A 27,896-nucleotide genomic window follows, 5' to 3' on the forward strand; every position below is an offset into this window, starting at 1 on the left:
TCTTGTGGTCTGTCCAGACTATGAAGGGTTGCTCTGCTCCGTCTAGCCAGTGCCTCCATTCCTCCAACGCCAACTTGACAGCAAGCAACTCCCGGTTACCCACGTCGTAGTTCTTCTCAGCAGGGGTCAATCTCCTGGAGAAAAAAGCCACAGGATGGAGCTTCTGGTCCGTGGGGGAACGTTGTGACAGGACAGCCCCCACCCCCGAATCAGAGGCGTCCACTTCCACAATAAACTGCAAACTAGTGTCTGGATGAATAAGAACAGGTGAGGTGGTGAACAGTTCCTTCAATGTACTCACGGCTGACTCGGCCTCAGGCGTCCACAGGAATGGCACCTTAGGGGAGGTGAGCTTGGTCAGGGGGGCAACCACTCGGCTGAAACCCCTGATGAAGCGGCGGTAGAAGTTGGCGAAGCCCAGGAAGCGTTGTAGCTGCTTCCGAGACGTGGGTGTGGGCCACTCCACAACCGCTCTGATCTTGTCAGGGTCTGGTGACACTTGTCCCCGCTCGATAATAAAGCCCAAAAAGGGGACGGACTGCCGGTGGAACTCACATTTTTCTGCTTTCACATACAGTTTGTTTTCCATGAGGCGTTGGAGAACCAGACGGACGTGGGAGACGTGTTCATCCTGTGACTTAGAGAATATAAGAATGTCATCCAAATAGACAAACACAAAACGGTGTAGAAAAATCCCTCAACACATCGTTAACCATAGCCTGAAACACTGCTGGGGCGTTAGTGAGACCGAATGGCATGACTAGGTATTCAAAGTGTCCGAGAGGGGTATTGAACCCAGTCTTCCATTCGTCTCCCTGCCTGATCCTAACGAGGTGGTAAGCGTTCCGTAGATCGAGTTTGGTAAACACAGTGGCACCATGAAGGGAGTCAAATGCTGAGTTGATGAGAGGCAGGGGGTATGTATTTCTGACTGTGATGTTATTTAGTCCTCTGTAGTCAATGCAGGGGCGTAATGTTTTGTCCTTCTTCTCTACAAAAAAGAACCCAGCACCAACAGCGGACGATGAGGGACGAATGATGCCAGAGGTTAGGGAGTCGCCTATGTAGGTTTCCATAGCTTCTCTCTCAGGACGGGACAGATTGAAAAGCCGACTGGACGGCAAAGGGGCTCCAGGAAGTAACTCAATAGCGCAATCGTATGGCCTATGAGGTGGTAATGAAAGTGCCTTGGACTTACTGAATACCTCGGCCAGGTCCAGGTACTCCTCAGGGACTGAAGAGAGGTCTGGAGTTTTGACAGGGGAATCAGGGGAGCCGACCGAGGGCGGAATAGCCGACCCAAGGCAAACAGAATGGCAGTGAGTGCTCCAACTGTGTATTTTGTGGTTTTGCCAATCAATATGGGGGTTGTGAAGGCTAAGCCAGGGGAAACCGAGGATAAGGGGGGAGGCCGAGGAGGAGACTACTTTAAACTGGATGGTTTCTTTGTGATTGCCGGACAGCATGAGAGAAACGGGGACAGTTTGGTGGGTGATGTTGGCAAACTGATGGCCGTCAATAGCGGTTACTGTTATAGGCTTAGGCAGGGGCTTAACAGGGATCTCAGCCTGAGTGACCAGGTTAGCGTCAATAAAACTATCCTCAGCACCAGAGTCGATGAGAGCAGCTAGTGGGAGAGATAGATTCCTGAACTGGACTGTAACTGGGATCACTAGACGGGGTGTTGTGGGCATTGAGTCAGGTATAGCACTCGCAAGTACGCCCACTTTTACCTGCGAGCTTGGTCTTTTGGGCGAACCGGACAGTTAACCAGGAAATGAGTGCGGTCCCCACAGTACATGCACTCACCAGCCCGTATGCGCCGTTCCTTTTCGACAAGGGACAGACGAGCACGGCCCAGCTGCATGGGCTCGTCTAGTTCCGTGGAGGGATCCGCTGAGGTGTGAACCCGACCGCCCCTCTCCTGTCTCCTCTCCCGTAGCCTGTTGTCTATTCGTGTAGCAAGGGAAACGAGAACATGAAGGTTAGCAGGCTCATCACGAACAGCTAGTTCATTCTTAATCGTGTCACTTAGACCGTTAACAAACGCTCCCTGAAGAGCTTCGTCGTTGCACTTGGAATCGGCTGCCAAGGTCCAAAATTCAATGGCGTATTCAGCCACGCTACCCGTGCCCTGTCGTAGCTTCAATAGTCTCTTTGTGGCGGTCCCGGCATGGTCCGGGTGATCAAACACAACTTTCAATTGAGAGGAAAAATCGTCAAACGACAGGCTGGCAATCTGCTGAGTAGAACAAGCCGCTTCTGCCCAAATCAAAGCTTTGCCCCTCATTAACCCCAGTGCGTAATGTACCTTGGAGGATTCCGTGGAGAAAGACAGGGGCTTCTGTTGGAACACCAAGCGGCACTGAAGCAGGAAACCACGGCATTTGTTCAGGTCCCCGGTGAAAGGTTCGGGTGCGGTTGTAGGGGGTTCCCGAAGGGCAGGAGCGGAAGCCGAGCCTGGAGCCACTGTAGGAGGAACAGGCGGAGGAGAAGCAGAGGGAGGAAGGGTGGTGAGTGTTACCAGGTTAGCTACCTGAGAGGTGAGATGAGATACTTGATCCAACAACTGCTGGTTGTTATCCAATAGAGTCCGGATGAGTTGGTCGTGTTGTCCCAATAGCATTCCCTGTGAATGGAGGGCGTGTTGTACGCCATCACCCGTTGTTTCATGTGGCATCTCTGCTGAGTCCATGTTTGGCCAGTTCGTTCTATTAGGTTGGGTGGGGGACTCAGGTGCAGAGACGGACACACGGACAAAGAGAGTGAAATAGGATGTAGTTTATTCAACGTGTTTTGGCAGAGAGAAGCAGTTCTGGGTGGAGTAGCTTCAGGCCGGGGTAGGAGCTGAGTGGGGTAGAGAGCCAGTAGTCCTGAGAGCTGGATGACGAGGATATCAGGCAACAGAGGAGCAGGTTGCGGCGTGGGAATGGCAGGCAGGCAGGCAGCAGGAACAGACGGGATCTGGTCGAAGGAGAGACAGGTTACAAACGTGGCAGGAACAACAATAATACTGAGAGAGTACAACTAAACTGAGAGTGCTGTACGGGCCAAGTTACCACAGGTAGTGTAGGAACGAACTGGCGCTGGAGAGGTGTCCAGCCCGGGTAGATAACTGCTGCTTGATTGGTGACAATGAGCTGCAGCTTGATGTAACTGATCTTGTGAGAGAATGGCCACGCCCCCTGACCTAGATCCTCTGCCTGGGCTGCACAGCAGGGGGAGACAGACACAAACAACACACACAGGGGAAAAAAGGGAAAGGAAAACCAGCAGGAACAGGACCAACAGTGCCGGACCGTAACAAATACCCCATGATGACAAAGCGAAAACAGTTTTTTTGACATTTTTGCACATTTATTAAAAATATAAAACAGATACCTTTACATAAGTATTCAGACCATCTGCAAAATGTTGAAAAAGTCAGGGGGTCTGAATACTTACCGAATGCACTGTATGTAGTGAATCTGTTATTCAATGCATTTTTATGTGCTAATAGCAGTTAGGCCAAATACATTTTAAAAAAGCAAACAATGTTTTCATATTTTTTTATACTTCAAGGTGTCTTAAAATTCTAAATCAAATAGCAAAATGATACTTGATATGACCTTCTTACAACAACTATTTATAGCTTAGTAGAACCCCTCCCCAGTTTAGACAGGGCTTAGACTGTAATGGGTTAAGTTGTTCAAATCAGATAATAAGTCATCAAATGACTTAGTATCGTGTTTGAATGACTTAGTATCTCGTTTAAACAACTTATTTAAAAAAGAAAAGTCGTTCAAACGAGAGAATTGCAAGAGTGTACGTTTTTCTACTTTTTTTTTTGCCTTGGGCTTCAGGGCTTCCATAGAAAGCAGGCAATGTATTGTGTGAATGAGTATGTGAACCCTTTGCTATATGGCAAGATAAGTGCAAGGAACACAAATTACTTAACAAGTCACACAATATGTTAAATGGACTTCATCTGTGTGTATTTACAGTAGAGTGGTTCTCATGACTTTAGAATGAATTATAAGGTCTCTGTAAGGTTACCCAGTCCTATATGAATTTCAAGCAAAGGTTCAACCACAAAGCCACCATTGATATTTTAAAACAACTCAGGGTTAAAGTCGTAGACTGGCACAGACCTTTGCTTGAAATTCATTTAGTACTGAATAATCTTGCAGACCTTAATAATTATAATTTATTCTAAAAATCTGTGGTGGGACTGAAACTTGACCCATTGGAGGTCATTGTTGAGAGGAGGATGGGGTGAAAACCTGGATCATCTATCAGGTGATGCATATATTTAAAAAAAATATTATTGTGTGTCTTAACACCAGAACACTGTGCAGATCAGACCTGTCCTCAACAGTGGGCAGCCAGAGAATAAGCAGAGATCCATTTTCTGACTTTTAAATTGATTGTATACAGCCATTGATTCTTAAAGAATATAACATAAATGTCTCATGAGCTTAGTCCAACTGTCGTACCACATCAGAACCCATCATATAAACTTGTTTTTCTCCATTGTTTGTAAACAAACACTCCATAGCTTTAAAACATGGTTAAAATGTGTATCTAATGAATGGTCAGTCCTTGAATAGCTCTGTCTGAGAATTTGACAGTGGTTACATTTCTCCAGCCCCATCCCTCAGCTTTTTACCCAAACAAGTGATGGAGAGACAACTTTATTTTTTTGCTGCCAAAGGTGCTTCAATCAAGTATTGACTTAAGGGTTCACATTCTTATTCACACAAGACATCTCAGTTTTCATTTTAAAACATTTATCGAGTAAATACAGTGGGGGAAAAAAGTATTTAGTCAGCCACCAATTGTGCAAGTTCTCCCACTTAAAAAGATGAGAGAGGCCTGTAATTTTCATCATAGGTACACGTCAACTATGACAGACAAAATGAGAATTTTTTTTCCAGAAAATCACATTCTAGGATATTTAATGAATAATTATTATTATTATTTGCAAATTATGGTGGAAAATAAGTATTTGGTCAATAACAAAAGTTTCTCAATACTTTGTTATATACCTTTTGTTGGCAATGACACAGGTCAAACGTTTTCTGTAAGTCTTCATAAGGTTTTCACACACTGTTGCTGGTATTTTGGCCCATTCCTCCATGCAGATCTCCTCTAGAGCAGTGATGTTTTGGGGCTGTCGCTGGGCAACACAGACTTTCAACTCCCTCCAAAGATTTTCTATGGGGTTGAGATCTGGAGACTGGCTAGGCCACTCCAGGACCTTGAAATGCTTCTTACGAAGCCACTCCTTCGTTGCCCGGGCGGTGTGTTTGGGATCATTGTCATGCTGAAAGACCCAGCCACGTTTCATCTTCAATGCCCTTGCTGATGGAAGGAGGTTTTCACTCAAAATCTGACGATACATGGCCCCATTCAATCTTTCCTTTACACGGATCAGTGGTCCTGGTCCCTTTGCAGAAAAACAGCCCCAAAGCATGATGTTTTCACCCCCATGCTTCACAGTAGGTATGGTGTTCTTTGGATGCAACTCAGCATTCTTTGTCCTCCAAACACGACGAGTTGAGTTTTTACCAAAAAGTTATATTTTGGTTTCATCTGACCATATGACATTCTCCCAATCCTCTTCTGGATCATCCAAATGCACTCTAGCAAACTTCAGATGGGCCTGGACATGTACTGGCTTAAGCAGGGGGACACGTCTGGCACTGCAGGATTTGAGTCACTGGCGGCGTAGTGTGTTACTGATGGTAGGCTTTGTTACTTTGGTCCCAGCTCTCTGCAGGTCATTCACTAGGTCCCCCCGTGTGGTTCTGGGATTTTTGCTCACCGTTCTTGTGATCATTTTGACCCCACGGGGTGAGATCTTGCATAGAGCCCCAGATCGAGGGAGATTATCAGTGGTCTTGTATGTCTTCCATTTCCTAATAATTGCTCCCACAGTTGATTTCTTCAAACCAAGCTGCTTACCTATTGCAGATTCAGTCTTCCCAGCCTGGTGCAGGTCTACAATTTTGTTTCTGGTGTCCTTTGACAGCTCTTTGGTCTTGGCCATAGTGGAGTTTGGAGTGTGACTGTTTGAGGTTGTGGACAGCCTCTTAAAGAAGAAGTTACAGGTCTGTGAGAGCCAGAAATCTTGCTTGTTTGTAGGTGACCAAGTACTTATTTTCCACCATAATTTGCAAATAAATTCATTAAAAATCCTACAATGTGATTTTCTAGAATTTGTCCTGTCATAGTTGACGTGTACCTATGATGAAAATTACAGGCCTCTCTCATCTTTTTAAGTGGGAGAACTTGCACAATTGGTGGCTGACTAAATACTTTTTTCCCCCACTGTATTTCACTTTAAACGTGGAGTGGGTTGTCTAGATAAGTAGAAAAATACAAATAAATGAAATGTCAACTTTTTCTTGGCTCTGTAATAGCAAAAAAGTTCAGAAATGGTGGCTACACCTTACATCACATACCACAGTAGAGGATATAGTGTGAATTATTGTCAATTAAGCCCCTTTTCTACTTACCCAGAGTCAGATGAAATCATTAATACCATTTTTATGTCCCTGCGTGCAGTTTGAAGGAAGGTGAAGGTAGTTTTGCGAACCATTGCTAACTAGCGTTAGCACAATGACTGGAAGTATACGGGAGGAGGAAGCATGTCATCTGGGTAGAAAAAGGCTTGATTGCCAAAATCTCGCACTATCCCTTTAAAGCAATTGAATAACCTATTTAACAGGCCAAATAGGCTACATGTGGTATTGTGTTTATGGACTAATTACATTGGTGACATACTCATGTTTAGCAGATGTTATTGCGTGTGAAGGGAAATGCTTGTGTTTCTAGCTCCAGCAGTGCAGTAATGTCTAACAATTCACAACACTACACATAATACACAAAATCTAAAAGTAAAAGAATGGAATTAAGAAATATATAAATATTAGGACGAGCAATGTCAGACAGACTAAAATACAGTAGAATAGAATACAGTATATACATATGAGATGAGTAATTCAAAAATATGTAAATATTATTAAAGTGACTAGTGTTCCATTATTAAAGTGGCCAGTAATTTCAAGTCCATGTATATAGGGCAGCAGACTCTAAGGTGCAGGGTTACGTAACCGGGTGGAAGCCGCCTAGTGATGGCCATTTAACAGTCTGATGGCCTTGAGATAGAAGTTGTTTTTCAGTCTCTCGGTCCCAGCTTTGATGCACCTGTACAGACCTCGCTATCTGGATGATAGCGTGGGGAACAGGCAGTGGCTCGGGTAGTTGTTGTCCTTGATGATCTTTTTGACGTTCCTTTGACATCGGGTGCTGTAGGTGTCCTGGAGGGCAGGTAGTTTGCCCCCGGTGATGCGTTGAGCAGACCGCACCACCCTCTGGAGAGCCCTGCTGTTGCGGGCGGTGCAGTTGCCATACCAGGCGGTGATACAGCCCGACAGGATGCTCTCAATTGTGCATCTGTAAAAGTTTGAGAGTTTTAGGTACCAAGACAAATTTCTTCAGCCTCCTGAGGTTGAAGAGGCACTGTTGCACCTTCTCCACCACACTGTCTGTGTGGGTGGACCATTTCAGATCGTCAGTGATGTGTACGCTGAGGAACTTTTAAGCTTTCCACATTCTCCACTGCGGTCCCGTCGATGTGGATAGGGGCGTGTTCCCTCTGCTGTTTCCTGAAGTCCACGATCAGCTCCTTTGTTTTGTTGATGTTGATTGAGAGATTATTTTCCTGGCACCACACTCCCAGGGACCTCACCTCCTCCCTGTAGGCTGTCTCGTCATTGATGGTAATCAGGCCTAGTACTGTTGTGTCGTCTGCAAATTTGATGATTGAGTTGGAGGCGTGCGTGGCCATGCAGTCATGGGTGAGTACAGGAGGGGGCTGAGCACGCCCCCTTGTGGGGCCCCTGTGTTGAGGATCAGCAAAGAGGTGTTGTTTCCTACCTTCACCACCTGGGGGTGGCCCGTCGGAAGTCCAGGACCCAGTTGCACAGGGCGGGGTTCAGACCCAGGGCCCCGAGCTTAATGATGAGCTTGGAGGGTACTATGGTGTTGAATGCTGAGCTATAGTCTGATGCTGAGCTATAGTCAATGAACAGCATTCTTACATAGGTATTCCTCTTGTCCAGATGGAATAGGGCAGTGTGATGGCGTTTGCATCGTCTGTGGATCTATTGGGGCGGTAAGCAAATTGAAGTGTGTCTAGGGTGTCAGGTAAGGTAGAGGTGATATGATCCTTAACTAGCCTCTCAAAGCACTTCATGATGACAGAAGTGAGTGCTATGGGGCGATAATAATTTAGTAGAGTTACCTCTGCTTTCCTTTGTACAGGAACGATGGTGGACATCTTGAAGCAAGTGGGGACAGCAGACTGGGATAGGGAGAGATTGATTATGTCCGTAAACACTCCAGCCAGCTGGTCTGCGCGTGCTCTGAGGAGGCGGCTTGCGATGCCATCTGGCCGGCAGCCTTGCGAGGGTTAACACGCTTAAATGTCTTACTCACGTCGGCCACGGAGAAGGAGAGCCCACAGTCCTTGGTAGCGGGCCGCGTCGGTGGCACTGTTATCCTCAAAGCTGGCTTTTTTAGGTGTTTAGCTTGTCCGAAAGCAAGACGTCATTGTCCGCGACGTGGCTGGTTTTCCCTTTGTAGTCCGTGATTGTCTGTAGACCCTGACACATACGTCTTGTGTCTGAGCCGTTGAATTGCGACTCTACTTTGTCTCTATACTGACGTTTTGCCAGTTTGATTGCCTTACGGAGGGAATAACTACACTGTTTGTATTCTGCCATATTCCCAGTCACCTTTGTCGTGGAAAGTTTAATCAATAATGAGGAGAGACAAGGTCAATCACCAATCAGGATATTACCTTATTCAAAACGTATTAATAAGGTAGTAAGTGAGGCTGGTCAACCCAACACTCTTGAGCTCTGACATACAGACAATACAAATATATTTTATAGCAAAGATACACCCTCTCAGTCTACATGACAAACAGCAGATGTGTGGAATGAATCAAATGGTTAGGATTTGTATGAAAGAAATGAATAATTCACAGCAGACAGTATCTGCTATGAAGACTGTTCTCATTGTACGGAAACCAGGGTTTGGCCTCCAAGACCAAGGTTCTTTTCAACTATTCATAACAGATCTCATCCCTGGTACCTTACAGACACCAATTCAGTCTATGAAAATGCAGGCTCAGTCAGACTGGAGACATCTCCCTCTCACACACCATTAATCATGAAATGGAATGTGGCAGTTGGTTTGATCACCTAGCCATCCCTAAATCAATTGCCAGGCCCAGCTTCAGAGGCTCCTCTCAGTTCACACAGACACAGAATAAAGAGTTTCTAAGAACCCTATTCTATTGCATAAAACATTATCAAACATAATCTTGTAATTTTTCCACCATACCTTGCCATGGTTAAATGTGGTGGTTCGCACATTCAGTTTTGTGCGAATGCTGCCATCTATCCACGGTTTCTGGTTTGGGTAGGTTTTAATAGTCACAGTGGGTACAACATCTCCTATACACTTCCTGATGAACTCAGTCACCATATCCGTGCATTCGTCGATGTTATTCTCAGAGGCTACCCGGAACATATCCCAGTCCGCGTGATCAAAACAATCTTGAAGCATGGATTACGATTGGTAAGACCAGCGTTGAATAGTCCTTACCATGGGTACTGTTTGAGTTCATGCCTATAGGAAGGGAGGAGCAAAATTGAGTCGTGATCAGATTTGCCAAAGGGAGGGCGGGGGAGGGCCTTGTAGGCATATCGAAAAGCTGAGTAGCAGTGGTCTAATGTTTTCTCAGAGCAGTCTGAGTAGTCTGGGTAGCCATGATTAGCTGTTCAGGAGTCTTATGGCTTGGGGTAGAAGCTGTTAAGAAGCCTTTTGGACCTAGACTTCACGCTCCGGTACCGCTTGCCGTGCGGTAGCAGAGAGAACAGTCTATGACTAGGGTGGCTGGAGTCTTTGACAATTTTTAGGGCCTTCCTCTGACACCGCCTGGTATAGAGGTCCTGGATGGCAGGAAGCTTGGCCCCAGTGAAGTACTGGGCCGTACGCACTACCCTCTGTAGTGCCTTGCGGTCGGAGGCCGAGCAGTTGCCATACCAGGTGGTGATGCAACCAGTCAGGATGCTCTCGATGGTGCAGCTGTAGAACTTTGAGGGTCTGAGGACCAATGCCAAATCTTTTCAGTCTCCTGAGGGGGAATAGGCTTTGTCGTGCCCTCTTCACGACTGTCTTGGTGTGTTTGGACCATGATAGTTTGTTGGTGATGTGGACACCAAGGAACTTGAAGCTCTCAACCTGTTCCACTACTCCTTCTTATAGGCTGTCTCATTGTTGTCGGTGATCAGGCCTACCACTGTTGTGTCGTCGGAAAACTTAATGATGGTGTTGGAGTCCTGCCTGGCCTTGCAGTCATGGGTGAACAGGGAGTACAGGAGGGGACTAAGCACGCACCCCTCAGGGGCCCCTGTGTTGAGGATCAGCGTGGCAGATGTGTTCTTACCAACCCTTACCACCTGGGGGCGGCCCGTCAGGCGGTATTTTGGATCAGCCTCTCAAATCAGTTCAATTGTCCTGCGGGGTACGAAAAAGGATCCAATTCAGGAAAGTCATATTCCTGGTCGTAATTCTGGTGAGTTACCGCCGCGCTGATATCTAAAAGTTATTTCCGGCTATATGTAATGACACAAAAAGATTTCTGGGCTAATAATGTAAGAAACAACACACAAAAAAACAAAATACTGCAAAGTTGCTTAGGAGCTAGAAGCAGCGCTGCCCTACCTGTCAGCGCCATCCCCAGCTACTTTATTGAGGAGAAATCTACTTTCTATACCTGTTGTATGTAGTTGTCCAACCTAGCTATCTTATGATGAATGCACTAAATGTAAGTCACTCTGGTTAAGAGTGTCTACTAAATGACTAAAATGCAAAACATTTAATAAATTCATGAATTCATGTCTATAACTTTTTTTTCCTGTAGTCCACAATCATCTCCTTTGTCTTGATCACGTTGAGGGAGAGGTTGTTATCCTGGCACCACATGGCCAGGTCTCTGACCTCCTCCCTATAGGCTGTCTCATCGTTGTCGGTGATCAGACCTACCACTGTACAGCTGTGCTAAAATGCCCTGTACACACTTAAATTGCTTCCAGCCCAACAATGGCAATGCAGACACAAAATGACTAGCTAGATTTAGCAAACGTTTAGCTTCATAATTACCAGCTGGGTAGATGTAAATAGTATTCATCGTGTTAGCCAGCTAGTTTAACACGCAAAAAAACGACCTTGAAATCTATTATCCTAGCTAGCTAACTATTTATCTATAATTTCATCTTGGCTAGCTAGCTAGCCAATTTAGCATGTGTCCCTATAATGTAACATGGGGTTTGATTAGCTTGCTAATCAATTAGCATTCACACCACAGTGGCTATTTCAGCTAGTTAAACACGACACACTTGCAAACATGAAAAAGATTAGCATCATGTTATGCATGCCTTAGCACATCAGCAATTAACATTAACAACAGAATGCAACTGGCCAGCTCAGCTAGCTGTCTTAACATTGTCAAAGTCGCGTCAATTCAAATCTGGTATTAGGAACAAAAGAGGTCAACACGACTTCTAAGATATACTAGTTATTTTAATTAATGCAAAAACCTTCAATGGTAAATATTATGTTTCGTATATACGGGCTCTCTGAGATACCTCGCAGGGCACCCCAGAGAACTAAAACATTGTTTCAGATCCAATACTCAAATACTCTGACAGAGAACATTTCCCACTTCTCTGCTGGCCAATTAGAGTAGAGACTTGAGCGTGGTTTAAACTTACTCAGCCAATCCGTTGATGCACCCCTGTTGCCAGCCTCTTCTGTTACCAGGCATACGTTCATCATAACAACCTATCATAGTGAGAAGAGCCAGCTCCCTTAGACATCATTCCTATGTCCAAGGAAGGTTCACAGATCACAAAGAACCAGTATATTCCAGCATCTGGAGACACAATCCTTATCTCATTTTACCCCCTAAAACAGCTCTTCACATCAATCACAGCCTGCCAGGTGTCACAACCTACATTAGCCCAGTCAAGAATGCATTCTTTCTAAGTTAGTCATCCCATCAATTTAGGAGAATAATAAATCCCCAATAATTGCTTTGTCCTGCAATGAGCCATCTGTAAACAATGGCTCATTGCGGGACGAAGCAAGCTATAATGATACCTGTATGCAACTGTCTAGCTAGCTAGCTATATAGCTAACAATAGTTAGCAATGAAAAAATGTTTTGATACAGTTGAGACAATAATGTATGTACATGTAGCTATCTTGGCATTTTAACTGTAGACTCTTACCGGTGTATGGATTATGATGATTCACGGCAGACTGAAACACTTACAAAATAATCCTTGCCACTTGTCTTCAACCAGTCCAGACTGCTTTAGCCACAGAAGACAGAGTTGTATCGATACCAGCAGCTGTATTCAGGACAACATTGGTATTGAAAGCTGTAGCTACACTTTGCATGTAGTCCATGATGAAAATATTCGTAAATCCAATGGATCTTTCAAATATCCGTGGTAGCAGAGAGCAGAATGTGCCATTTTTCAAAGAAGCCTTGAGTGACAAAATGGACTCTCTTTCTCGTGAATGTCCCAGCCCCCTCAGACCTCAACCAATCATGGCTAGGCAAGATTCTGCATTTTCTCCGTGTCTAAACAGCTTTGTGATTTCACATTTTATTTATATTTAAAGATTATATATGAGTTTGTTATTAACACACATGAAAATTCACATGCTCAATAAGGCATTTCTGCAAAAAAACGAATTTTGACTAACGGGTCACATATTCACACGCTCAAAAAGACAGCCTAAAGTTAGTTGAATTCCAAATGTTTACTTGTCACCTAAAGCTCAAATGGGAATATGTCAGATATTTGGTTTATTTACTAATAGCACAACCAAATTATCTGGATTGCAGTTGAGATTACATTACAAGTACAAGTACATGCTGCAAGTAATCAATGCTGTCACACCCTGGCTCTGGGACTCATTATGTTGAGCCAGGGTGTGTTCATTTCTAGGTGTGTATTTCTATGTTGGTGTTCATTCTAGTTTGTTGTATTCTATGTTTGCCTGAGTGACTCCCAATCAGAGGCAACGAGTGTCAGCTGTTGGCTGGTTGTCTCTGATTGGGAGCCATATTTAAACTGTATGTTTTTCCCTTTGGGTTTGTGGGTTTTTGTTCCGTGTTCGGTCATTGATACCGTGGACGTCACGAGTCGTTTCTTGTTTTGTATTTTGTTGACACTTTAACTAATTAAAGTATGTTCGTTCAACACGCTGCGCATTGGTCTCTCCCTGACGATCGTGACAAATGCCTTTTCAAGATTCTGGGCAGATTATAGCAATTGTGAAGATCTCCACAGACTTGTGATCTTGAACATGATTACAAAAGAAGATTTATAGTAACAGTAACCTCAAAATATGGCCATGGAAGTGTTACTCATTTTAACGTTCAATAAATACTGTTACATTAGTTTGTAAGATAGCCTTAAAGGGAAATGTCACCCTGGCTCTGACAGGGAAAATACTCATTACTCATTACTATAGTCTTTCTGTGTATTTGTCTGCACATAGTGAACTACAAAGTCCAGTATTCATAGTGAATGCAGATACAGCCCCGCTAGGTAGATGGGGCATGCCCACAAACTTGGTTGATGGCATTGTTTACTTCGAACGACCAACACACAGTAATCTCAGTACTTTTCTAGGCAAGATTTAATAAAAACACATTTTTCACTAACGTCTGTCATCATACCTGTGTGGTGTTCTGTGTCTGGCTGAGCGAATTACAAAAGAGTGCTAAAATTAGTTATCTTTCACCATTCTACCTACCATAAATGTACCCCTATGGTGTTAATGGCTTGCAGCTATCAAGAATGATGCTTACGGTGACCAAATATCAGAGGGATTTTCAGGCTGAACGGATGGGGAATCCGTTTCGACGACAGCTGAGAAGTGATGCGATACCATGTTTTATTTTCTTCATAGTAAAACAGAAGATTCTCAATTTGAGGTAACATAACGTTAGCTAGCTTGCTAGCCTAGCTGGACACGGTAAGTTAGCTAGGTAGCTTACGTTACAGTCCTGTATTGAACTCTGAAAGTCATCAGCTAAATCATATAGCTAGTTAGCTATCTTTTGGATACACATTGCCAATCACTTTCGCCTATGCCATGGTAGTCAATGCTAGACTGGTAGCTAACTTCAGCAAAGTAAAAATGTTTGTTTGTTCTATCTTTGACTAACATTAGCTAACATAAGCTAGCTAACATTAACAAATAAAAGTAACTCAATCTGGTAGCCATCTCTTCCACCCTTTTCTGGAAAACCATTTTTTACTAAACATAGAATTGTCGATATAGCTAACACACTCTCTGTTTGTGTTTTGGTAGTAATGATGAATGTGTATAAATCGTCTAATCGGCTAGTTGGTTCACAGCTGGCTAGCAATCTTGTTGCCAATTTAGTGAAGACAGAAGCAGGAAGTACCAGTGACTCGCTTAATACGAAAGTGGTCAGATAACACGGATGCTACGCTACAGGACTGTTTTGCTAGCACAGACTGAAATATGTTCCTGGATTCATCCAATGGCATCGAGGAGTATACCACCTTGCAAAGAAAAAGCCGTATATCAGACTGGCCAATAAAAAGAAAAGATTAAGATGGGCAGTCTGAGATACGTATTTTTCTTTGCAACTCTGCCTAGGAGGTCAGCATCCCGGAGTCGCCTCTTCACTGTTGACGTTAAGATTGGTGTTTTGCGTGTACTATTTAATGAAGCTGCCAGTTGAGGACTTGTGAGGCGTATGTTTAATTAATCAAATGGCCACCCGGACTATTTACATTGATACTTCCCCCCCCCCCCCTACCTACATGTACAAATTACCTAGACTAACCTGTACCCCGCACATTGACTCGGTTCTGGTACCCCCTGTACAGTGGGGAAAAAAAGTATTTAGTCAGCCACCAATTGTGCAAGTTCTCCCACTTAAAAAGATGAGAGAGGCCTGTAATTTTCATCATAGGTACACGTCAACTATGACAGACATATTGAGATTTTTTTTCTCCAGAAAATCACATTGTAGGATTTTTTATGAATATATTTGCAGATTATGGTGGAAAATAAGTATTTGGTCACCTACAAACAAGCAAGATTTCTGGCTCTCACAGACCTGTAACTTCTTCTTTAAGAGGCTCCTCTGTCCTCCACTCCTTACCTGTATTAATGGCACCTGTTTGAACTTGTTATCAGTATAAAAGACACCTGTCCACAACCTCAAACAGTCACACTCCAAACTCCACTATGGCCTGTCAAAGGACACCAGAAACAAAATTGTAGACCTGCACCAGGCTGGGAAGACTGAATCTGCAATAGGTAAGCAGCTTGGTTTGAAGAAATCAACTGTGGGAGCAATTATTAGGAAATGGAAGACATACAAGACCACCGATAATCTCCCTCGATCTGGGGCTCCACGCAAGATCTCACCCGCAAAAAAATCACAGAACCACATGGGGGGACCTAGTGAATGACCTGCAGAGAGCTGGGACCAAAGTAACAAAGCCTACCATCAGTAACACATTACGCCGCCAGGGACTCAAATCCTGCAGTGCCAGACGTGTCCCCCTGCTTAAGCCAGTACATGTCCAGGCCCGTCTGAAGTTTGCTAGAGTGCATTTGGATGATCCAGAAGAGGATTGGGAGAATGTCATATGGTCAGATGAAACCAAAATATAACTTTATGGTAAAATCTCAACTCGTCGTGTTTGGAGGACAAAGAATGCTGAGTTGCATCCAAAGAACACCATACCTACTGTGAAGCATGGGGGTGGAAACATCATGCTTTGGGGCTGTTTTCTGCAAAGGGACCAGGACGACTGATCCGTGTAAAGGAAAGAATGAATGGGGCCATGTATCGTGAGATTTTGAGTGAAAACCTCCTTCCATCAGCAAGGGCATTGAAGATGAAATGTGGCTGGGTCTTTCAGCATGACAATTATCCCAAACACACCGCCCGGGCAACGAAGGAGTGGCTTCGTAAGAAGAATTTCAAGGTCCTGGAGTGGCCTAGCCAGTCTCCAGATCTCAACCCCATAGAAAATCTTTGGAGGGAGTTGAAAGTCTGTGTTGCCCAGCGACAGCCCCAAAACATCACTGCTCTAGAGGAGATCTGCATGGAGGAATGGGCCAAAATACCAGCAACAGTGTGTGAAAACCTTGTGAAGACTTAGAGAAAACGTTTGACCTGTGTCATTGCCAACAAAGGGTATATAACAAAGTATTGAGAAACTTTTGTTATTGACCAAATACTTATTTTCCACCATAATTTGCAAATAAATTCATAAAAAATCCTACAATGTGATTTTCTGGAATTTTTTCCTAATTTTGTCTGTCATAGCTGACGTGTACCTATGATGAAAATTACAGGCCTCTCTCATCTTTTTAAGTTGGAGAACTTGCACAATTGGTGGCTGACTAAATACTTTTTTTCCCCACTGTATGTGTATGCGACCAATAACATTTGATTTTATTTGATTTGGGAGAGCTGCACTATCGGTCGTAGAAGGAGGTTTGGGGGGTCACAAAGTCAAATTATATTCTTGAATGCTCTGATATCATAATCTTTTAATATCTAGCATCTGTGTTTGTCCAGGGTACAACAATAATGTGTACTGTTGGGGTACTGGAGGACTGGAGTTGGGAAGCAAAGTCAGCATAAAATGATTATTATCAAAGCAACGTTTCTCAAATTAATTCTGACTGCTAATATTGGCCCCATACTGACTGCTAATATTGGCCCCATACTGACTGGCAATATTGGCTGCTTAATTAATTATATCAGACAGATTCAACAAAATACCTACTTACAGTTACAAATGTGGTAGCCTACTGTCTCTGGGAGAGAAATGTGTCCTATCTAGCCATATGATCTATTCGGCCCAGAGCACGACAGGAAAAAAATGCATTCTTGTTTGAGACTCCTGCTTTCAAATAGTTTTACTTGTCCTACATATCCTGCTACAATAACTGAGTATTTTCTTCTTGTCTCATCAACAGAGTTTTTGTCTTATTCTACTATATATATCACACAGCTAGGGGCCAATATTAGCAGTGTAGCAAAAAGTTGCCTATTCAACAGAGAGCTTGCAATTGTTATGGAGTTCATCATTCTTCTTTGTGCTTAACTTATTTGTGCTTAAATTCCTATTTGTGAGCTAACTTCCATGTTAGCTCACGGATTTGAGGGCTTTGATCATTTGGAGTGAGAAAGAGTGTCCAAAGAATTGAGTACCACTGAAATAAAGGATTAAAAAAAATAATATATATATATATATATATATATATATATATATATATATATATATATATATATATATATAATTGAAACACATCCAACCAACACAAAGAAACATGCGCACACAAACTCATCCTTGTCTTCGATGCTATGTCTGTGAAGAGGGAGCAATGACTTTATTGATGAGCTCATAGCCCCAGGGGATTGTGGGAAGCATCTGACCTCATCAATAATGGACGGGTCTGTGAGTGAGTGTGTGTTAGGGTTAGGGTCCTCAGAGAGACCTCTATGTTTTAAAGAAAAGAGCAAAATGAAGGGAGGGGAGATGAGGGGGGGAGAGAGAGGGAGCAGAAATAAAGGAGGGAGGGAGGATGGAGGGAGCAGAGAAGTTGAAGAGAAGGAGAAACATGGGAGGGAGGGGTGATGGAGGAGAGAGGGAGGGGGCGTGTGTGGGTGTGCATGAGCCAACCAAAACATGGACAAGGAAACCTATCTCCATGGTAACAGTTTTATCTCATCTACTGCAAGCTTCACTGTTGAAACTATATGCAGCTTTGGAACACACACACACACACACAAACAGGTTGTAAAAGAGTGCAGTAGCACCAGGCCTGTTCAGTTTATATAGAATTAAGTAATAATAGAATTAAGCAATAAGGCCTGAGGGGGTGTGGCATATGGCCAATATACCACGGCGAAGGCCTGTTCTTATGTATGACGCAGTGCCTGGATACAGCTCTTAGCCGTGGTATATTGGCCATATACCACAAACCCCCAAGATGCCTTATTGCTATTATAAACTGGTTACCAACTTAATTAGAGCAGTACAAATAAATGTTTTGTCATACTTGTGGTATAGGGTCTGATATACCACCGCTGTTAGCCAATCAGCATTCAGGACTCGAACCCATTAATAGAACTGGTATGTTCTATTTCAAAAACCTTCTAGCATTATGAAGATAAACCTTCCTTATGTGGGCTCCAGAGTGGCGCAGCGGTCTAAGGCACTGCATCTCAGTGCTTGAGGCGTCACTACAGACCCCCTGGTTTGATTCCAGGCTGTATCACAACCGGCCGTGATTGGGAGTCCCATAGGGCGGCGCACAATTGGCCCAGCGTCGTCCGGGTTTGGCCGGTGTAGGCCGTCATTGTAAATAAGAATTTGTTCTTAACTGACTTGCCTAGTTAAATAAAATAAAATAAAATAAATGTAGCTTGTGTTTGGTCATACACATACAGGATACAAAAGTATGTGGACACATCTTCAAATTAGTGGATTTGGCTATTTCAGCCACACCCGTTGCTGACAGGTGTATAAAATTGAGCACAGAGCCATGCAATCTCCATAGACAAACATTGGCAGTAGAATTACCTTACTGAAGGTCATAGGATACCACCTTTCCAACAAGTCAGTAAGTCAAATTTCTGCCCTGCTAGAGCTGCCCCGGTCAAATGTGGAAAGGTCTAGGAGCAACACCGGCTCAAACACGAAGTGGTAGGCCACACAAGCTCAAAGAACGGGACCGGCGAGTGCTGAATCGCATAGCGCGTACAAATCGTCTGTCCTCGGTTGCAACACTCACTACCGAGTTCCAAACTGCCTCTGGAAGCAACGTCAGCACAAGAACTGTTAGTTGGGAGCTTCATGAAATGGGTTTCCATGGCTGAGCAGCCGCACATAAGCCTAAGATCACCATGCGCAATGCCAAACGTCTGCTGGCGGGGTGTAAAGCTTGCTGTCATTGGACTTTGGAGCAGTGGAAACGTGTTCTCTGGAGTGATGAATCACGCTTCCACATCTGGCAGTCCGACGGACAAATCTAGGTTTGGCGGATGCCAGGAGAACGCTCCCTTCCCCAATGCATAGGGCCAACTGTAAAGTTTGGTTGAGGAAGAATAATGGGCTGGGGCTGTTTTTCATGGTTCAGTCTATGCCCCTTAGTTCCAGTGAAAGGAAAACTTAACGCTACAGCATACAATTACATTCTAGACGATTCTGTGCTTCCAACTTTGTGGCAACAGTTTGGGGAAGGCCCTTTCCTATTTGAGCATGACAATGCCCCCGTGCACAAAGCGCTGTCCATAGAGAAATGTTTTGTCGAGATCAGTGTGGAAGAACCTGACCGGCCTGCACAGAGCCCTGACCTCAACCCCATCAAACACCTTTGGGATGAATTGGAACGCCAACTGCGAGCCAGGCCTAATCGCCCAACATCTATGCCCGATCTCACTAATGCTCTTCTGGCTGAATGGAAGCAAGTCCCCACAGCAATGTTCCAACATCTAGTGGAAAGCCTTCCCAGAAGAGTGGAGGCTGTTATAGCAGCAAAGGGTGGACCAACTCCATATTAATGCCCATGATTTTGGAATGAGATGTTTGAAGAGCAGGTGTCCACATACTTTTGTAGTCTACCTTAGTTATTTGTGCATATAAATATTATGTTCATGTCTAGTATGTCTGTGTAACAAAAACGGGTGATTGGCCAATGCAATGCCAGGCATCAGGATCCTCAGGCTGTGGTGGTGTTCCTGCCCAACTACATTGCAGACGCATGCCAGATCTCATAACGGCTGGATGTCAGCTAACCACATTATATGATATAGCAATCTGATGCCCGACTGAGTAGTCAATGACGTGGCACGCAACCATTGCTTGATGCAATGCAATGCCTGTGCATCTAGTTGGGCAGGAATACTACCAACTACCAACTACTGCCTGCCCCGTCGCTAAGGCTCCTGGTCTCCTAGCAACAAGGGGCAACACATCATTGATACCAGAATACTAGGGGGGAAGGTTAGACTCCACTGCCTGAGGGCATATCGATCACCACTATGGGGAATGGAAGATGGAGAGAGGGAAAGGTCTGACAGCTCCCCCGATTGAGGCAGAGTACGAATGTTTATGGGTACTTCAAGGTAGGAATGGAGTGAGGGAACTAGGAGTGAGGGGTGGCTGTGAGAGGAGTAGAGTAAATAAAAAAAATAAATATGCCATTTAGCAGACGCTTTTATCCAAAGCGACTTACAGTCATGCGTGCATACATTTTTGTGTATGGGTGGTCCCGGGGATCGAACCCACTACCTTGGCGTTACAAGCGTAGACAGCGTACAAGAGTAGACATAGTCATTAACAGTAATTCAACATGACCCAATATAGGCCCCCCGAGTGGCGCAGCGGTCTAAGGCACTGCATCGCAGTGCTAGAGGCGTCACTACTGACCCTGGTTTGATCCCAGGCTGTGTCGCAGTCGGCCGCGACCGGGAGACCCATTAGGCGGCGCACAATTGGCCCAGCGTCGTCTGGGTTAGGGGAGGGCTTGGCCGGCCGGGATGTCCTTGTATGGGGTTTCCTCCGACACATTGGTGCGGCTGGCTTCCGGGTTAAGCAAGCAGTATGTCAAGAAGCAGTGCGGCTCAAAATATCTAAATGAGCCAGAAACAACAATATCATGCAAAAGGTACAGCACGGTATTCTGTGGGGTGGAATTACAATACCATTAAAAATACAATTATTTCCCTGTCCACAACATTTCTCCACAATGCACAATACTTTACAGAATGGTGTGTGTGTGTGTGTGTGTGTGTGTGTGTGTGTGTGTGTCCATTCAGTTATTTCCAGCACCTCAGTGAAAGAGTAATGTTGAGCTCTACAAGTAGTGGCATTCATATTCATCAATCCATTTATGTAGATACAATCAGTAAACAAACTGCTGCTATGAATAGTCTCTCTGCCTTGATCTCTCCATTTGGCTCTTTCCCTCTCTCTTTTTCTCTCCCTGTTATAAGTGGCTTAGCGTCGGCAGTGACAGTGTGCAGGCTGATGTCAGATCAGCCTCTAATTGGCCAACTCAATCCCCCATCCCCCCTATTTTCTCCTTCCTCCATCCCTTGCTCTCTGTCTACCTCTACTTCTCATCTTGTTCCATTTCCTCTGTCTCTTTCTCAATCTTTATCTCCTTTTGTGCGTCTCTGCTTGTAGCTCCCGTAGCCTTTCTCTCTCTCTGGACTGACTGACGTGAGTATCGTCCAATCCCTGCAGGGCTGTGTGAGGCGGGGGACCAATAGTGTGGTGGGAATGGTGGAGCTGGGTGCTGTCGGCCAACTCCATGCGGAGATGCTCCATTTGGATCTGATCGACGGGGCCGATGGTTACCGTGACGACAAGGAGTCATCTAAGCCATCTTCCACAGCACCCCTGCCAGTAACCGAGGACCCCCCTCTAATAACCATGGATATATACCGGCCCAAGAGACCCACGACCCTTAACCTTTTCCCCATGGTGCCACGCACTCAGGTGAGTCCAAATGAACCCTCCGTTATCCCTTCATTACTCTTCCCATCCTTTCACCCCCCCTCCCTCCTTCTACTGGCTGACACCGCTTGATGTCCCCTTTTCTTTCTTCCTCATTAACCTCTGTTTGTGACAGCTGAGTGAATACTGATAGCTGGAAGGATGGAGGGGTGGAAGAATGAAATGATAGAGTAAAATGTATGAGAATGTGAGGATAAAGCTGATATTCTATACTGTATCTAGTCTATGTGTGTATAAAATCAGTGGGGAAAAACCTGTGATGATATCACCCCCCTAGACACCATGTCTGTTTTTCTCTGTGAGTGTGTTATGCTGGTCGAAACAATGGCTGGGATTGTCAGGAGAGAGAGAGAGTGTTTTTTTGGTGCCCATCTCCTTTTGTGTGTGACTGAGGCTTGTGACTGTGTATCAGTGGGGGTCTGTGCCAGATTAAAAAAACAGATAAAAATACACCTTATGGAACAGCGGGGACTGCGAAGCAACACAAACATAGGCACAGACACATGCATACAAATACACGATAACATACGCCCTATACACACAAGTACACATGGATTTTGTGTTGTGGATATGTGGTAGTAGAGTAGGGGACTGAGGGCACACACTTAATATGTTGTGAAATCTGTTGTTAATGTATTGTAATGTTTAAAAAAAATGTCAAACTGCCTTAATTTTGCTGGACCTCATTTTAATAAGCATTTTTATTTAACTAGGCAAGTCAGTTAAGAAAAATTCTTATTTACAATGACGGCTTACCAAAAGGCAAAAGGCCTCCTGCGGGGACGGGGGATTAAAAATGAAAAATAAAATAAATATATTCAGTGAGGGAAAAAAGTATTTGATCCCCTGCTGATTTTGTATGTTTGCCCAATGACAAAGAAATTATCAGTCTATAATTTTAATGGTTGTTTTTTTTAACAGTGAGAGACAGAATAACAACAAAATAATCGAGAAAAACTCATGTCAAAAATGTTATAAATTGATTTGCATAGTAATGAGTGAAATAAGTATTTGACCCCCTCTCAATCAGAAAGATTTCTGGCTCCCAGGTGTCTTTTATACAGGTAACGAGCTGAGATTAGGAGCACACTCTTAAAGGGAATGCTCCTAATCTCAGGTTGTTACCTGTATAAAAGACACCTGTCCACAGAAGCCAAAGAGCTCTCCAAGGATGTCAGGGACAAGATTGTAGACCTACACAAGGCTGGAATGGGCTACAAGACCATCGCCAAGCAGCTTGGTGAGAAGGTGACAACAGTTGGTGTGATTAACTGTCAATCTCCCTCAGCCTGGGGCTCCATTCAAGATCTCACCTGGTGGAGTTGCAATGATCATGAGAACGGTGAGGAATCAGCCCAGAACTACACGGGAGGATCTTGTCAATGATCTCAAGGCAGCTGGGGCCATAGAAAACAATTGGTAACACAATACGCCGTGAAGGACTGAAATCCTGCAGCGCCCGCAAGGTCCCCCTGCTCAAGAAAGCACATATACATGCCCGTCTGAAGTTTGCCAATGAACATCTGAATGATTCAGAGGAGAACTTGGTGAAAGTGTTGTGGTCAGATGAGACCAAAATGGAGCTGACCCCAAGAACACCATCCCCACCGTCAAACATGGAGGTGGAAACATTATGCTTTGGGGGTGTTTTTCTGCTAAGGGGACAGGACAACTTCACCGCATCAAAGGGACGATGGACGGGGCCATGTATCGTCAAATCTTGGGTGAGAACCTCCTTCCCTCAGCCAGGGCATTGAAAATGGGTCGTGGATGGGTATTCCAGCATGACAATGACCCAAAACACACGGCCAAGGCAACAAAGGAGAGGATCAAGAAGAAGCACATTAAGGTCCTGGAGTGGCCTAGCCAGTCTCCAGACCTTAATCCCATAGAAAATCTGTGGAGGGAGCTGAAGATTCGAGTTGCCAAACGTCAGCCTTGAAACCTTAATGACTTGGAGAAGATCTGCAAAGAGGAGTGGAACAAAATCCCTCCTGAGATGTGTGCAAACCTGGTGGCCAACTACAAGAAATGTCTGACCTCTGTGATTGCCAACAAGGGTTTTGTCACCAAGTACTAAGTCATGTTTTGCAGAGGGGTCAAATACTTATTTCCCTCATTAAAATGCAAATCAATTTATAACATTTTTGACATGCGTTTTTGACAACACTACATAAAGAGAGACCTAAGACAACAACATAGCATGGCAGCAACACATGACAACACAGCATGGTAGCAACACAACATGACATCAACATGGTAGCAACACAACATGGCAGCAGCACAACATGGTAGCAGCACAAAACATGGTCCAAACATTATTGGGCATAGACAACAGCACAAAGGGCAAGAAGGTAGAGACAACTAATGGGGACCATAATAAATACAAATACAAACATCATTTTAATCTTTTTTATAGGATTTGTTCACATCTTCAAGTGCCCAGACAAATTATACAAAAACAAAGATCAAATGTTATACACATTCTCCCAGTACATATAACCCATATTTCTAGACTTGTGTATGACACATGAGGACTCACCAATCAATGAGAAACTTGACCCCGTCTCTCACTCATAAGCTTTGTCAGTCTTTGGGGGCAGGGTGGCAACAGAAGTGATCAGGCTTTTCTCTAAGTCCAGTCTGTTCTTGTGCTTGGTCTTGATTAGGGTCATGGATGAAAATGTCACTTCACTTAAGTATGTACAGTACATTCGGAGAGTATTCAGACCCCTCGACTTTTCCCACATTTTGTTACGTCACAGACTTATTCTAAAATTGATTAAATCGTTTTTTTCCCCTCATCAATCTACACACAATACCCCATAATGACAAAGCAAAAACATGTTTATAGACATTTTTGCAAATCTATTAAAAATACAAAACTGAAATATCACATTTAAATAAGTATTCAGACCCTTTATTCAGCACTTTGTTGAAGCACCTTTGGCAGCAATTGCAGCATGGAGTATTATTGGGTATGACGCTACAAGCTTTGCACACATGTATTTGGGGAGTTTCTTTCGTTCTTCTCTACAGAGCCTCTCAAGCTCTGTCAGGTCTCTCCAGAGATGGTCGATCAGGTTCAAGTCCGGGCTCTGGGTGGGCCACTGAAGGACATTCAGAGACTTGTCCCGAAGCCACTCCTGCATTGTCTTGGCTGTGTGCTAAGGGTCGTTGAAAAACATCCCCTCAGCATGATCCTGCCACCACCATGCTTCACCGTAGGAATGGTGCCAGGTCTCCTCCAGAAGTGACGCTTGGCATTCAGGCCAAAGAGTTCAATCTTGGTTTCATCAGACCAGATAATCTTGTTTCTCATGGTCTGAGAGTCCTTTAGGTGCCTTTTGGCAAACTCCAAGAGGGCTGTCATGTACCTTTTACTGAGGAATGGCTTCCATCAGGCCTTTCCAAGGATGATCAATGGAAACAGGATGCACCTGAGCTCAATTTCAAGTCTTAGAGCAAAATATTTTTTTTGCTTTGTCATTATGGGGTATTGTGTTTAGATTGATGAGGATAAAAAAAAATGTAATCCATTTTAGAATAAGGCTGTAACGTAACAAAATGTGGAAAAAGTCAAGGGGTCTGAATACATTCCAAATGCACTGTAGATCCAAAGGGCAGCAGTTCATTCAGTGCATGTATCCCCAAATCAGGATATTCCTTCTCCACATCACACCAGAACTGTGAAAGTCTTGTCTCTGAGTTCCTCATCTTCAGGTCACGGTCTGAGGACACATCCAGAAGATTTTCCTGCAGTCTGGTAGGAATGTCGTTGTTGGTACTGTCAGTCATTAAATGATTATGCACCCAGTCAAGTTTGGGAGACTTGTTTTCAATGTCAGGGAAGTAGGAGTTGAACTCACTGTTGAGTTTGGGTAAATGTGAGCTCTGTCAACATCACCTATAGAAATGTACTGTAGGTGTCAAGTTGCTGGAAACAACTTATATCCCCATCTTCACATTTCCTCTCCCATAGTTTGATCTTCCTAATGAAAAAATACTTCCTAATGTTGAAATGTTTCGAATGTGTGTGTCTTTATCTTGCAGAGCTAGATTCAGGTTGTTCAGTTTGATGAACACATCAGCAAGATAGGCAAGGCGGGCTACCCAGTCTGTGTCCTCTAACACAGACACAAGGGGGTGTGAGTGCTCAGACAGAAAATCACTAACTTCAGTGCGCAGCTCAAAAAGCCTCTGTAGCGTTTTCCCTCTGGATAGCCAACGGATGTCAGTGTGAAGCAGTAGCTAGCTGCTGGTGCTCAGTCCCACTGTCATCACAGAGCCTTTCAAACAGTCATGATTCAGAGGCCTGGAATGGACAAAGTTAATCACTTTCACTGCGTCATGCAAAACATCATGTAACTCAGGACTCATTCTCTTGCTGGCCAATGCCTCCCTGTGAATGATACAGTGATTCCATTCAATGTCTGGATTTACCTTCTTTATGTGGGCAATTAATCCTTTCACTCTCCCAGGCAATGATGCTGCACCTCCGTGCACACATGAACACAGGATTTCCAATCCAGATTGTGCTCTGAAAAAAAGGCTGTCAATAACTTCAAACACATCCTTACCTGTAGTTCTCCCCATTAGCTTCTTGCAGAAAAGAATGTGCTCATTCATTTCCGAAATGTCTCTGAATTCTTTACATTTTCCACCACTTGATCAACGATATCAACGCCCATGTTATCAATCCTACAGTACATCGTGTTATTTGACAATGGTATCATCTTCAGTGCATCAGCTGTATTGTTATTTTTACTGCTGCTCTTTAATTATTTGTTACTTTTATTTTGTATTATTTTATATTATGTCTTTTTTTAATGTAAGCATTTCACTGTTGTATTTGGCTCATGTGCCAAATAATGTTTGATTTGATTTGATCAATGATAGTTTCTGTTAGAATAACAGCAGCAGGCACTCTAGTGCACGGAGCAAAGGATCACGTGCACTTGGCACGAGCAGAGGATCAACCATTGAGCCAACGGGTGGGCGAGCAGAGGCCAGGTAGATAGAGCAATGCAAACGCATCCAAAGTAAAAAAAAGTAGGCCTATAAATATAAAATATCTAGATTTCACACCAGTGACCTCAGTAAATGTTTTCCTACCTATTAAGATTTAAATAACTTGAACATATCTTTTTGGGCAATGTTTTTCCCAATATTTTTCTTCACATTTTAGAAAATCCACCCACGTACCCCCTGGGGACTGCCCACCTACTCTTACCCTGGGTTGGGGAACCCTGACCTAGCCTATGAATAAAAGTTTACAACGTAGGTGCGCAGATCGAGAGAACATTTTTAGTAATCAAGGTGACAGACAGTGACACAGTCAACACCACCTTGCCTGCATCTAGCTGATCTAGGGTGTAATCATTAGTCCAACAGTTGGAAACGAGAGTTTGTATTGGACAAATCCAGATATGTTTATACCCATTTCGTTCCGTTTGCTTCCGTTAAAAAAAGTTTTTCAACAGAATCGGCGGAATGAATTCACCCCTGATCACACGCAAACACAGTTTACTTTCTAGCAGCCACATACAAACAGCATGATCACTTTGCTCGTTGTATAATTCCTTCTTGCATCTACACACTCTCCTCCTCTCACCTTTTCCCTTCGCTTGTGGACTTCAGTGCACAACACATCAGCTGTCTGTGACCAGGTGAAAAGACCTTTCCAAGCCAAACCTTCATATCATAACTGCTAACCGCAAAATACAGCCTACATCATTGTCACCATATTAGCTAGCATCACAGTCAACATAGTTACTAGAACTAATGCGTTAGTAAACCCGCTACAATCATATACAGTGTAGAGTTAGCAAGCAGTTTAGCAGTTACACCGGCGTGTTCCAGTTCCCGCCAATATCCAGCCACATCGCACAGCTGTTGAAGAGTGGGACAACATTCCACAGGCCACAATCAACAGCCTAATCAACTCTATGTGAAGGAGCTGTGTTGCGCTTTGTGATGCAAATTGTGGTCACACCGGATACTGACTGGTTTTCTTATCCACGCCCCTACCTTTTTATTAAGGTATCTGTGACCAACAGATGCATATCTGTATTCCCATTCATGTGAAATCCATAGATTAAGACCTAATGAATTTATTTCAATTGACTGATTTCCTTATATGAACTGTAACTCAGTAAAATCTTAGAAAATTTTGCATGTTGCATTTATATTTTTGTTCATTCTCTGATCCTTTGATTGGGTGGACAAC

At 44.0% G+C, this 27,896-nt stretch overlaps 1 protein-coding gene across 1 annotated transcript in view; it reads left to right on the forward strand.

Annotated features, from left to right (window-relative positions):
* The window catches only part of LOC311111444 (C-Jun-amino-terminal kinase-interacting protein 1-like), a gene marked incomplete at its 3' end in the record, with an annotated part of 108,684 nt that overhangs the window by 31,440 nt on the left and 49,348 nt on the right, over positions 1-27,896 (forward strand). Inside the window, exon 3 of the mRNA XM_084154165.1 lies at positions 21,395-21,649. Coding sequence (XP_084010291.1) covers positions 21,395-21,649 — 255 coding nt within the window. The remainder of the gene's footprint in view (positions 1-21,394; positions 21,650-27,896) is intronic.

The sequence above is a fragment of the Coregonus lavaretus genome (assembly GCF_964263955.1).
Source record: "Coregonus lavaretus genome assembly, chromosome: 37".
NCBI lineage: Eukaryota > Metazoa > Chordata > Actinopteri > Salmoniformes > Salmonidae > Coregonus > Coregonus lavaretus.